The sequence below is a fragment of the Phlebotomus papatasi genome, chromosome 2, assembly GCF_024763615.1.
Source record: "Phlebotomus papatasi isolate M1 chromosome 2, Ppap_2.1, whole genome shotgun sequence".
Classification (NCBI taxonomy): Eukaryota; Metazoa; Arthropoda; class Insecta; order Diptera; family Psychodidae; genus Phlebotomus; species Phlebotomus papatasi.
In genome coordinates, this window is record NC_077223.1 from 29306042 (window position 1) to 29318917 (window position 12876).

Genomic DNA, 12876 nt, shown 5'->3' on the forward strand with positions numbered 1-12876 from the left:
TGAAGCTCACTGGATGCAATCGGAACATCTTTAACGCCAGTAAAACTCTGAGAGAAAAACGGGGGTACGATTAACATTTTTTAGTTAAAAAAATATATCAACATTTTTTAATATTAATTTTACATCTTTTTAAGGGTAAAATTAATATTATAAAGGGTAACTTCAACCCCTAATACACCTAAAATACACCGATTTCGGATCAATACTGAAGGGTAAAATAAACATTTCCGGAATGTTATTTTAACTTTTTCGGATTTCTCTCAGTTTAAAAGGGACTCGAATTGGGTGCCCCTTTGATTAGAACAAAATAGCCTAATTCAGACGTGAGCTAGAACCATTTCAGACTGAACAATCGTCGAATGAAAATTGTACGCCAATTGGTCAGAACGCTACCTGGACAAACTTATTTTAATGTTTATTCGGTTCCAAACGGTTCTTCATTAACCCTTTTGGCCTAATACTGAGAGAAATCCGAAAAAGTTAAAATAACATTCCGGAAATGTTTTTTCTACCCTGCAGTATTGATCCGAAATCGGTGTAAATATTATGCTTTTAAGGTGTATTAGGAGTTAAAGTTACCCTTTTCCATGCTAATTTAACCCTTAAAAAGGTGTAAAATTAACAATAAAAAATGTTGATATATTTTTACATGTGTTAAAGTTATGAGGAAAAAAAGTTAATCGCGCCCTAGTTTTTTTTTCTCAGTGAATTAAAAATCTACTCCAATCGGGAATAATTTTATTAAAACTTATTAATATGAATGAATTATCGATTTATCTGGAGCTCAAAAATTAAAATAAAAAAAATGTGACACAGATAATAAATACATAAATAAAAATTTAGTAGGGGAAGGCTTTTAAGCTACGTACATTCTGGTTTCGAACATTTTATATTTTTTCCCGTTTCTTTATCGAAATTGATCTTATATATAACATTTAAAAAATTGTTTTAAGTTACATAGGTCATATTAAATAAATGAATATGGGAAAAATATAAAGTATTCGAAGCCAGAGAGTGTACTGTGCAGGGGGTGACATTAGCTCTGAAAAATGCGACCAGTTCGACCAGTTTAAGTGTAAATTTTTACCTGTTTTCGTACACATTTCACGAGATATCTTCAAAACTACGTAGGTTTCCAATTTGGGGTTTTCGGTTGCCTCTTCGTTATTAAATTGGCTTTTATTTTGTATTAGTATTTTTTGCTAATTCATTCTAAAATGACAGATAACAGCTAATGAAATCAAAAGTTTTTTCGGCGCGCTAAAAACCTATGGGAAACATAGAAAATGTCATGCCCCTGGTACTGTGTCTATTGAAGAAAAATCCTGGATTCTCATTTGGAGTTGAAGATATTCTTATTTATAGCAGGTTCTGCAATAATCTTTGCAAAAATTAAATTTATGCAAGTGAATGTCCGAATTTAATTTTGCAATTTATAGGTACTAATATTAAAAAAAATAAGCATTATTCAGCAATATTTCGTCCTATAGAATATTTTAGAAGAAAGAAAGAAATAAAGACTGAAGTATTTTATGAAATTGAATGTTTATTTATATCGAAAATAAAAAAAAGGAAAAATTTTTAAAACCTCAAATACTTAATGAGAAATTAAATGTGATTATTTCATTACTCTTTCATAAGAAAATATTTTTGATATTTACAAAAATTAAAAATGTTTCTAAATATATGCATAAGGATTATTTTGACCATTACAACATATAAATATTTAATAAAAAAACATCTAAAACGTCATTTAAAATAATTATTTAATAGAAAAATCTAATTTTTCTCTTAATCTAATTTTTAAAAATGCAAACTTTTTTTTTTAATTTTCAAATTAAATGAAAAATGCATGGTTTCACGAAAGAATTAATATATTTTGGTTTCTAAGCGAACCTTTTCGTCTAAAATTTTCTACTTTACTCATTTAAAGTAGTTTCTTTTCAAAAAAACAAAAGAAAAGAAAATTAATTTTTGTCTAGATTATTAGAACCTTTTGCTTTAACTTTGATATTTCTATCTGGTTTATTTATAAAGAATAATAGAATAGTAGAAGACTAATTAATATAATCAAACAGAAGGAAAAGTGCTTTGACGACCAGCCCACCGGAGCCTATTGAAGTGTATTTGGTTGACGACAGTTACCTCTCCGTATCGCTTATACCTCTCATGGTTGTATAGGCTCCGGAATCGTTCATTGTCACATACGGATTCCAAAAATTCGCCGTAAAATCCTTCTCTCAAACACGGCTAAGAGTTCCCTAAGAGTTCTGTTCACTGAGGACTCACGTTTCAAACGAATACGTGACTACTGGCAGGACTGGCAGGATCATAATATCATAATCTTATACAGTACCAGCTTAGTCTTCATGCCTAGGGTTTTGGACTGTTAAGTCAGGCTTTTAGTTAACAAAACTAGTTTACAAGTTTAACATCTGCCCTAAAAATTTACATATTAGGGGAGACTGGGGTAGAATTAGCCACCAAATGAAATTTTTGATTGCGTATAATTTGTACAAAAATTGTTTGTATGAGTCTGATAAATATCACAAAAAGTGAAGCTATTTTTCAGTTTTCCTTGTAAAAATTTTGCAGATATTCCACCACGACTTAAACAAATTTGCTCGTAGTTCTTATACTATTTCGGCGAACATTATGAAATATGTATTTTTAGATAGCTTTTAATACAAGATTTCGAAATATATCAGGCTGATAAGTCTATTCTCTTTAGGAAAAAACTTGTCAATAGTCTTCAGTTCCTCTATGCAAAAACGTATGGTAAAATGAAATGTAGAGAGGCCCCTGGAATAAAGAGTGGTTTCCTCAATATTCCTTCGAAGGTAAACTATAAGATACTACTTTCTAATACTATACATGGCTAATTTTGCCCCGGTCTCCCCTACTTCAAGAGCGTTTAATGAATTTATGGATTAATACTATTGGAGTCGTACTGTTGTAGAATAATGCCAGATTTTAAAGGTACTCCTCTTCCCACTATAACGTTTTACCCCAGGTTATACTATACACCTTTTTTGAAATGGCAAAATATTTATTTTTGGTATTAAATACATTTTTTAACAATTGAGAAATTTTGATTTTTTTTAAAAACGAATTCAGAATTTGAAAATGAACAAAAATTATATTTTTTTAAATAAAGAAGATTGAAAATTACACAGATTTCAAATCTATAAGCAAAGAATTTATATTTATATTTTTAAATGAGATTAAAAAAAATAAAAAAAAAACGAAGCACCAAAACTGAGATACTCAGTGTTTTGAGATGTTGATGATCGCGTGAGTGAAATTTCACAATCTATCAGTAAGAGCTAGAGAAAAAAATGCCTCATCCAATAGAGTTTCAAAACTGAAATGTTTAATTTAAATAGCAAAAGTTCTTTTTGCAATCAGTGTGGGATACCAGTGAGCAAAGAAGGAAGGCGACAGCAAATGTTACTCTGAGAAATTGCAATTTTCACGTGTGATTGCATTAAAAGTGATAAATGGCTTATAATTTTCGTGTGACTTACATTTAGGGTTTTGGAATATACAACAACATACCAAAAGTGGCAGTAAATTAGCAAAATCAACTCATCCGGACCATTCTGGATCGATGACGGAATGAATTGCCTCAATGGAACCGTCAAAGGAATATGAGTCGTGATGCTGAAAGTTTGGTACGTAATTTTTCCAACTCATTTAATTACTATGTATAAGACTTCCTGATTAAAATCCCAAGGTGGATGAAAAAGAAAATCGCATTTTGCATTCAAAAAGCTCGTTAAAATTTTATTGCCTAGCTAGGCTTTTTTTTTTCGAGAAAACACCATCACTTTTGAATTGTTTTTTTTTTGGGTAGAATAAATTGAATAACATATTTTATTTGGAGGAAGTTGACGCCTTCTCCATCATTTGACTTTTAACCAGGTGAGTGTGAAGAAAAGTTTTCTTCTTCTTCTTAACATTCATCTCTTCACACAGAAATATATCACATCTATAGTATATTTTAATGTGAATTCTCCACGTTCCACTTTCTGCTGTGGAATTTCAAAAGTATATAAATTGAAAGTTATTGAGATTGTGATGGAAATTGACAATTTATTCAGTACAGGAGATTAGTGGAGAAGTGAGAGAGAAATTATACTGTGCACGTGAATTACATAAAATATATTCAATTATTTTATATATTTATAATATTAAATTGATTGAGAAAAAAAAACCAATGAGAATTTCCTTCAGAAAAATTTTCTGCATTGCAAAAGTTATACCAGCAACCAGTTAATTGATTTGGCTACTTTTTATCAAGAATAAAAAGTACTAATTTAGATTAGGAATGTTGTGTAATTTCCTGATTAAATTCCAATTTATATATTTGCTGTGTTTGTAAATTTTGTCCACCACAAATTCACTGTTCTTTTTTCTGAGATTGATTTGGAGCAACTTCCTGTAGCAGTACATGGTTTCAATTTTACACTCATTTGTCAATTATGGGCTGCGCATGAAGCTTTTCTTATGCTGGTGCATTCAGTTCAATCAAATTTTGGTATTAGTCGTATTAGCAATATGGGAAAAATGTACTTAAGAAAAGAAGCAGTGAAAATTAAATTGGTCATTATGACAAAATAGATTTGAACATTATTCTTTCTTCAGGAAATCAAAATTCAAATCTTTTACTTTCTTGAATATTTTAATTATATCCATTCCACTCTAGCACTCAAAATTAGAGTGAACTAAATTGAATTTCTTGTGATGTTCAAAGAAAGAAAGCAAAAGAGTGTGACAGACATATGTTACACATTTGAGAAGTAAAGGGATGTGAATTTTATTTTGACGAATATTTCCTGGTCTAAAAGATATGTCAGAGCCATAAGACAAAAATTTAGATTTCCGGACAATGGAGAATTTTGGATAAACCAATTTGAAATTCGATAGTATCCACTCCACTGTCGATTTATCAACAGTCACATTCTTTGAAGAACGACATAATTAAATGGTCCAATTACAGTGCCCGCTCTCTAATCCGGATCGGCGTAATCCGGACGAGCTATCAACGGTTACATTTAAAATAATTTTGAGGTTATGTATGCATGTGTGTTTCAGCAATGAAAATGAATTATCCTGTGATGTTTTTGTTTAATAAATGAAGTATAACAGCATAGAATTCTCTAGGAATGTCTTTTTAAGCTTCTTTAAAACTTTTATTTTAATTCTACAAAAAAATCTTGTATTATATTTTCAAGACGTTGAACAAATTCAGAAAATCCATCCGGATTACGAAGCGATCATCTCACATATTGTCTCCCAATCATCCGGATTACAAAGCGGGCACTGTATGTTTAAAATACTGTCAATCACTAAATCTACAGATACAGATTTATCGACACTACACTCTTAGAAAAAATTAGTTCGTACAAGCTCATATGCAGTTATTAGAACTATAAAATATAGTAAATATAGACCCAACTATATATTTAGTTTGGGTAACTTAATGAAATAGTTGACCACAGTTAGTTAAAGTATCCTTTTCATTTAGTTATCACAACTAAATCAAAATAGTAATGGGTACTATAACATATTAGTTCCAATTACTAAATAAATAGGGTTGATACCCATCTTATTGGCTGTAATAACTATATCATATTAGTTGTGGTTACTATATAGTATTCATTGTGATGCATATTTCTTATTAGTTGCTTAAAATTCGAAAGAGCTTCAACGCATTACTAAAATAAAAACCACTCTTTACTATTGGAAAAGTAGTCATAACTTTATGAAAATATAGGCCCATCTATTTACATTGGTTGTGAGAACTAAAAGGAATTAGTGACCAATATTAGTTGGGATAATGATTTCATTTAATTAACACAAGCAAATATAATTGTATGAAAGAAAGCATTATGAAATAATTGCCGCAACTTATCCACGTAAATATTGTCTTATATTCTCACTATTAATAAATTTATTATGAGTATAATGTTTTAAGAATATAAGAACTATTTTAAATAGATTTTATAATAATCGCCCGAACAACTAATTTTCATTAGTAATCACGTCTAAACTTTTCTAAGAGTGTATCAATACGATTATATCGAAAAGTTATCATTCCACCCCAGGCCTTGATAATCTTAGTAATATTTCAGTAATTTTGCATCTCTAAAGTATTATGAAAATAATTTAATTGATTTTTAATTATTGAAAAAAACTTTTCTTATTTGGTGTGTCCGGAATTCCACGTTGTCTGAACCTATTTTGTTTATGTCATTTTTTTAAAATTTCGCAACTAATTAGTTGTTTACGGTAATTTAATTAAATGTAATTACAGTGATTTTACTCGTTCGTCGGTCTCACAGATTAAAAAAGCAGCATATTTTCTTTATGTCCCTATTCTGGCTATGAATTCGTACAGGTCTCAGACACTGAAGTTCTATATCTAATTTCAATAATCTCAGTGTTTACAATTATCCCATGTTTACTATTGCTCCAGTTTTTCCTAATTGCTACAGCCGATTTCTGTCGATTTCCTTCGAAAAAAAGGAATTTTTGACAAAAATTTCGGTTCATGTATTGATACCTTAAAGCGCCACAATGTTGTAAATATCCTCTCAAAATTTTTCACATAAAATTTAAGTCTTAGTATCTAAACAATTACTTTAATATTTTTATATATTCATTACTAAATACTGCAAATGGTTTCGACAATTTTTTTCACATTTGATATTTTCGGCAAATTTTTATTTATTTTATTTATTATGTACCGGGCTTTTTGCCATTTTGTGCATTTTTCAGTTGACTATTTTTATTTTATTCAGATAACATTGTGTATGAGAAATATGTCAATTTAGACGCTTCAGTCATATCGGGCGGGACTCGAACTCACAACTGTGACAGTCAAACCGGAGATCACACCGCCCAATATCCGAACGCTCTTACCAATTGTACCACAGACCTCCTTTCATCAAATTAATTAAATTTTTTCTACAGAAACTCTGTCAATTCTCTCAAAAATAATTGTTGAAGTTTCTTGGGATTAGTGGGTTTTCAGAAAATTATATTGGTTACTTGTTCGTCCAAGAAAAGACACCCCAGTAAATTATTAAAAAAAAAGACATTTAACTTAATACTCTTGGGAAATGAGGCGAACTAACCGAAAATACATAATATTGAAGCAAAATTAACATGGTCCATTGCATTATGGTTCTATTCCAATGAATAATCAAAAGGGTAGATCTTTCTCCTGAACATTTTTTAGCACTGTACTGTTCTCAAGAGCTTCTGCATTATCGACCTTTCTTTGTGTTGGCTTTTCTCTGTGTTCTAAAATCATCAAATAGTCGTGACATGAACCAATACAAAGAAAAGTCGATTATGTAGAAGCACTTGACAATGGTAAGGTGCTAAAAAAATAATAATTTTTCACTGAAATAACAATTACACAGTTAATTTACATGAAGTTTTGTAAATCCGTGAGTTAGTTTAAAAATTTTCCCCTTTTTTGGCAAAAAAAATACAAACCAGCAGTAAAAAAATCAAAATGGGCAGTAAAAAATTAAAAATGAGCAGTAAAATATCTAATGATCAGTAAAAACTTATATCTTTACAAAAATGAGTCTAATTTATATAATATTTAAAATTGTTGCAGATAGAATGAAAAGCCCTTTATTTTCTTTTGTGAAAATTTGTACGATAATATCACTGTTTCAAATTTTTTTGTTTTGGCTCCGGCACACCTTTTAGATCGGGAAAATACCCTGAAATCAAAATTCACATCCCTTTCTTTTTCACATGTTTTGCATATGTCTGACTTATTCTTTTGCACTCCAAATTTGATTGAACTAAATTCAAATTAGTCTGGTTTTTAAATGAAGAAGTAGAGTTCGAAAGAGTGGGATAGACATATGCAAAACGTGTGAGAAAGAAAGGGATGTGAATTTCGACTTCATGAAATTTTCCTGATCTAAAAGTGTGCCGGAGTCATTACTGCTTAATTTTAACTTTTTACTGCTCATTTAAAATGCCTTTTTTTAGATACTTCTTTAAGAATGCTGTATATGTTTTTATATGAAAATAGTTCATAAGTAGTGTTTTTTCCACCAGATGGAATTCACACTACACATTTACATTTTGACATACATATTTCATTAAACGACTTGTTTTTCTAGCTTCAATTCTAAATACTAACACTTTAAAAGATTTTTCGTGTTGCTTTTTAGTAAAGTAACTTCTTAAAAGAAAAATTTCTGGGAGGTAATATTCGACATATTTGGCTTTCTAAGTAAATTCCGCAAAATATAATTTAAGCCACGCCCATTTCAAACATTGTTACTAAGAAAAGTTATTTGTTTATTCTTATTATTTAGGGGAGTGAAAATTGTATCAATTCATAAGTAGGTTTTTCCTATTATTTCATTTTTAAGTCGAAATTATTGACATTGTATATTAAAAAAAAATATGACACGCCCTCTAATTAACATATATTCTCACAGAATTTTGAGAATTAACTTGGTAAAATTAAGTTGAAGTCAAATTCATGGAATTAATATTAATTGTATATAGTTAAACCCCCTTCAGAAGTAAGGTGTACCTATATTTCTGTAGACAATATTCTAAGCATTTCCTTCTGTTCCATTAATATTCTGTAAGAAAAGTGTTAAAGAATGCAAGACAATTTCAAATATTCAAAGAGTTCACTCTACCTCTATTCTATCTGATGCTGTTTCTCTTGTTGGAATAGAAATGAAGAGCAATATTATAGCTTCACGAAATAGATATTATTTATCCGAATTTATTCGTATTTACATGGTACAATTTTCTTCATGGAATTTAAAATATGTCAAAAATACAATTTAATCTATAGAATTGGGTAAATACAACTTACTCATGCGAGACTATACTTTCCTGTCTCTGTTATGCTGCTCGAAATTCTTTGAGATAGGTCAGATGATTGCGTTGAATTGTTTGTAAAGGCTTGGCGCTTTGGTATTGTAGTCATGCAAAATCACACTTTAGGAATTTAAACTTAATTTTCTGCATAGTGAAAGTCAAATAGTTTCTTTTGCACTTGGTATAAAAAAAACAGTAATTTCCCAAATGTGTTTTTCAGAGGAAAACGGAATGTGGATTAACCCTTAAAAAAAAACAATGCTTCAAATAAATATGACGCTCTGTAGAGCATTTTGTAACACTGACATTGAAAAATGTATTTTTTTCTTTATTTTCCACTATAATTCATTAAAAATTCCGCGAATAAAAACTAATATACAATACCAATGCGCTTCCATCGGTTACATAGGTAAATATACACGATTACATAGACGTTATCAGTGACTTTGAGCTTTGGTGCTTGGACTTGATTAATGAGTGAATAGAGTAGTGTGAGAAAGGCGGAATTAATTAACCAACCACCGACAGAGAATACTTTATACTTTGACTAAGAGGTCCATTAGAAAGAGCGTCTCAATATATAGGGGTGAGGCATAACTTAAAGCCACATTGTAGCATTTTTGTCCAATTAGTACGAAATTTTAAAAATTGAATTCATTAAAAGTTTCCTTTTGATGTATTTTCATATTTAGATTAATTTAGAGAATTGAAGGAAAAAATGTGACAAAAGCAAAATAAGAGTTGAAATAATTTTGATATAAAGTAATTCCGTGAGTTTTTTTTGTGATTTTAGTTTTTATTGCTCGAATTCCACTTTTCCTTTGTGGAAATTATTAATATTGCTATCAAATAGCTTTAAAAGCTAATTTTATTTTTATTTAAATTCAGTGAAATATAAATTTTGTGTATCATTCAGTTAGTTTGAGTTAAATTCAGTTTAGTGGTATGAGAGTGAGCCGTGAGTATAAAACAATGATTTTCCGGTGGATAAGAAATCGACTTATTTATTAATTCTACTGGACAAGAGTTTTATTAGAAAATTTACTTTTATCAAAAAAAAAAGGTAGAAATGATGGATGTAATTAGCATTACTTAATAGAAGAGGCTGATTTTCTGACTTAGACAGCCATATCTCCATCCCTTGGACTTCGACAGCTGCAGACTTTCTATCCGCTGAACTGCCTCCTCCTTTCCGGGCTTCCTTGTTATGGTTAGGAACCAGGGTTTTTCCTCCACTCTCTCCACTAGTGTGTGCTCAGTTTGGCTGATCAATCCAGACTCTTCGAGTAGGGAAAAGTGGAATGGGAACAAGGTGGGATCGCACTAATACATCCAAACATCGATAAAAGTGGCTTGTCCGAATTTCGCCGTGATTTGAATAATTTTTATGGTAACTGATTTAAATTAAAAAAGTGCACGTTATAAGTAGTAGATTGGCTACTTGGCGCCGATCAGTCTCCATAGTCGGCTGATGGGCAATCACATTAACCCTTTAAGGACGATTGGGTCACCGGTGACCCAAAAATGAAATTTTTCCTACGGATTTCAAATGTCATATTTTGCTCTCAAAAGTCAGAAAAAGTGATTTTTCCTGACCCTCAATTTTTGACCTTCTCGTCCTTAAAGGGTTAAACTGTGAGATACAGGCTCTCCCCACCCCCAACTAGGAATTAAATCGATGAGAACGAGTTATGGTGATATTCCAATGCAAAATAAAAGAGAGAGACCATTTTTCGGCACATAAATAATTGTTATCAAGTGATTCTACATTATCGTCTTTTCTTTGTGTTTTGAGTCGTCATAGGAACCAATAAAAGGAAAAGTTGATTATGTAGAATTGCACATGAGAACAGTCTTATGCTAAAAAACACTTGTTTTTTAGCACTTTACTGTTCTTAAGTTCTTCTGCATTATCGACTTTCATTCGTGTTGGTTCCTGTCTCAACTAATTCTCCTTTCCTCGTCATGTTCTAAAAACAGTCGTGACTCCGACAGGAACTGTCACAAAGGAAGAGCCGATTGTGTAAAGTGCTAAAAAACTTGTTCATTTTTTCCTCAAAAAGGAAAAGGGAGATCCTGAAGAGAAGAAAAAAAATGACTGTTCTCAGGTGCATTTGTGCCAATTTGTGCACTCACCTTTTCTTCTGTTGGTTCCTGTAATGACAGTTTGGCGGTTTTAGAAGACGATGAGGACTGAAGAAAACAGTCGTTATAAGTTGATATGAGAACAGTTATTTTTTCCCTTTTCAATATTTCAATTCAATGCAATGTATTTCTCCTCAAATATGCTTAATTGCGGCTGCCGACAGACTACACTACAGATCTCATCAGGTAAACGGCAGAAACCACTGAATCACTGATCGTAGGGAAAAGTACTCTCCCTTCGAACGTTCATGCCTTCGAATAATGTGAATTTTCTTTTATTTTCCTAAGAGATTTCCACATGATTTTAACATGTAATTATCAATATGATAATAAGCTATATAATATTTAAGAGAAATGTTTAATTTTCTTAGGAAAATTTAAATAAAATTCACATTATTCGAAGGCATGAACGTTTGAAGGGAGAGTACTTTCCCCTATATTCCACATAGATATGTTTACAATATTTTATATCGTTTACATTTTATAAGATTTTGGCAGTTGTTGCGCGGGATCAGGGCAACAGGAGCAAGCAAATTGAGGGATAAAGTGACAGCTTGGCCAAAAAAGCTCGTGTTAATGACACTGAAGTTTGGACTTAAAGTCCCTATTTCTTTTTTAATTTGGAATAACACCATAAACCATTCACATGTTAAAAAAAAATAATGAGACTTCAAGTTTGATTTGATAAGAGCGCATCAAACACTACTAATTTTGTGGTACTTTGATTTTTTTTCCAAGTCACGGACTGTTAGACTCAGATTTTTCGTTAGGGTAAAATGAGGTAATTTCGAACCATTTGCAATTCGGGACATTTGAGATTTTCTCATTGTTTCAGATGAGGAAAGAGAATACAAAAACCGCGAAATAGAAGAAAAGACAATTAAGAAGAAAAGAAACAGCTTTTCTTCCTTTTGAATCTCTGAAACAGTGAGAAAATCTCAAATGTCCCAAATTGTATATGGTTCAAAATTACCTCATTTTACCCTACTTTGGATCCCTTTCCGTTTTCCGATGAGAGTTAGAATCGATAAGTCGGCGGTAGACGACTCAGAGGTGTACGTTGGTAATAGACAAACAGAATAGAATGCAATTCAAACACTAGGGTAAATTGGGGTAATTCGGAATCATGTCTAATTTCTAATTTGGAACTTTGAGATTTCTTGACAGTTTTAAATGGCAAAAGAAAAAAAAGAACGAAGAAGTACTCTCGAATGTAAAGTCTCGTACTTCTTCGTGGTTTTCCTTTTCTCTTTGATCATCTGAAACGGTTAGAAAATCCCAAAATTCCAAAATAGACATGATTCCGAATTACCCCATCTTATACCGGTTTCAGACCTAAGGCAGCCATATGGCTTAACTGCTCTAAATTCTTATCAAATACGATTTTTAAAGATAAATGAAAGATTTATTTAAAGATAAATATCCTATTAGGCTCCTAAAAGCAATACATTTGCTCGCTATTTAGGATTTTGAGACCTCCGGGAACTGGCCTAAGTCTCTAGTCTGAAGACCGCTTTATCCTACCAATAGATAAAAGAAATTAAAATCTTAGGGAGATGACTACTGGACAAAAGTTATATTACCACCCTATGCTAGTGTCGACGACAGACTATTCTTTCATTAGCACTTTTTTTTAGAAGTATTGTGGCAGAAAGAGCTAATTTGATCAATTATCAATTTGTCAATTACATAATTGAATTTAACAAGTTAGTGGGACTCACAATTGCGCACGCTGTCTCAAGTGGCCATGCTAAAAATATCTGTATGGAAAAATAAATGCTGTTGCTATATATCTTGAGAATTGTTCATAGTGTCTGAATTAGAGATGTTTACATGGTTTTAGAGAGAGATGAA

At 31.1% G+C, this 12876-nt stretch overlaps 1 protein-coding gene across 6 annotated transcripts in view; it reads left to right on the forward strand.

Annotated features, from left to right (window-relative positions):
* LOC129803400 (ral guanine nucleotide dissociation stimulator-like 1) overlaps positions 1-12876 on the forward strand; it is a 47387-nt gene that overhangs the window by 1420 nt on the left and 33091 nt on the right. For 5 of the 6 annotated variants that reach the window (XM_055849925.1, XM_055849921.1, XM_055849924.1 and 2 more), the window contains exon 2: positions 3534-3674. In XM_055849925.1, the coding sequence (XP_055705900.1) occupies positions 3651-3674 (24 nt within the window). In that variant the 5' untranslated portion in view covers positions 3534-3650. Of the gene's footprint in view, positions 1-1317; positions 3675-12876 lie in introns of those variants that run through there. The other variant, XM_055849926.1, reaches the window with a different exon arrangement.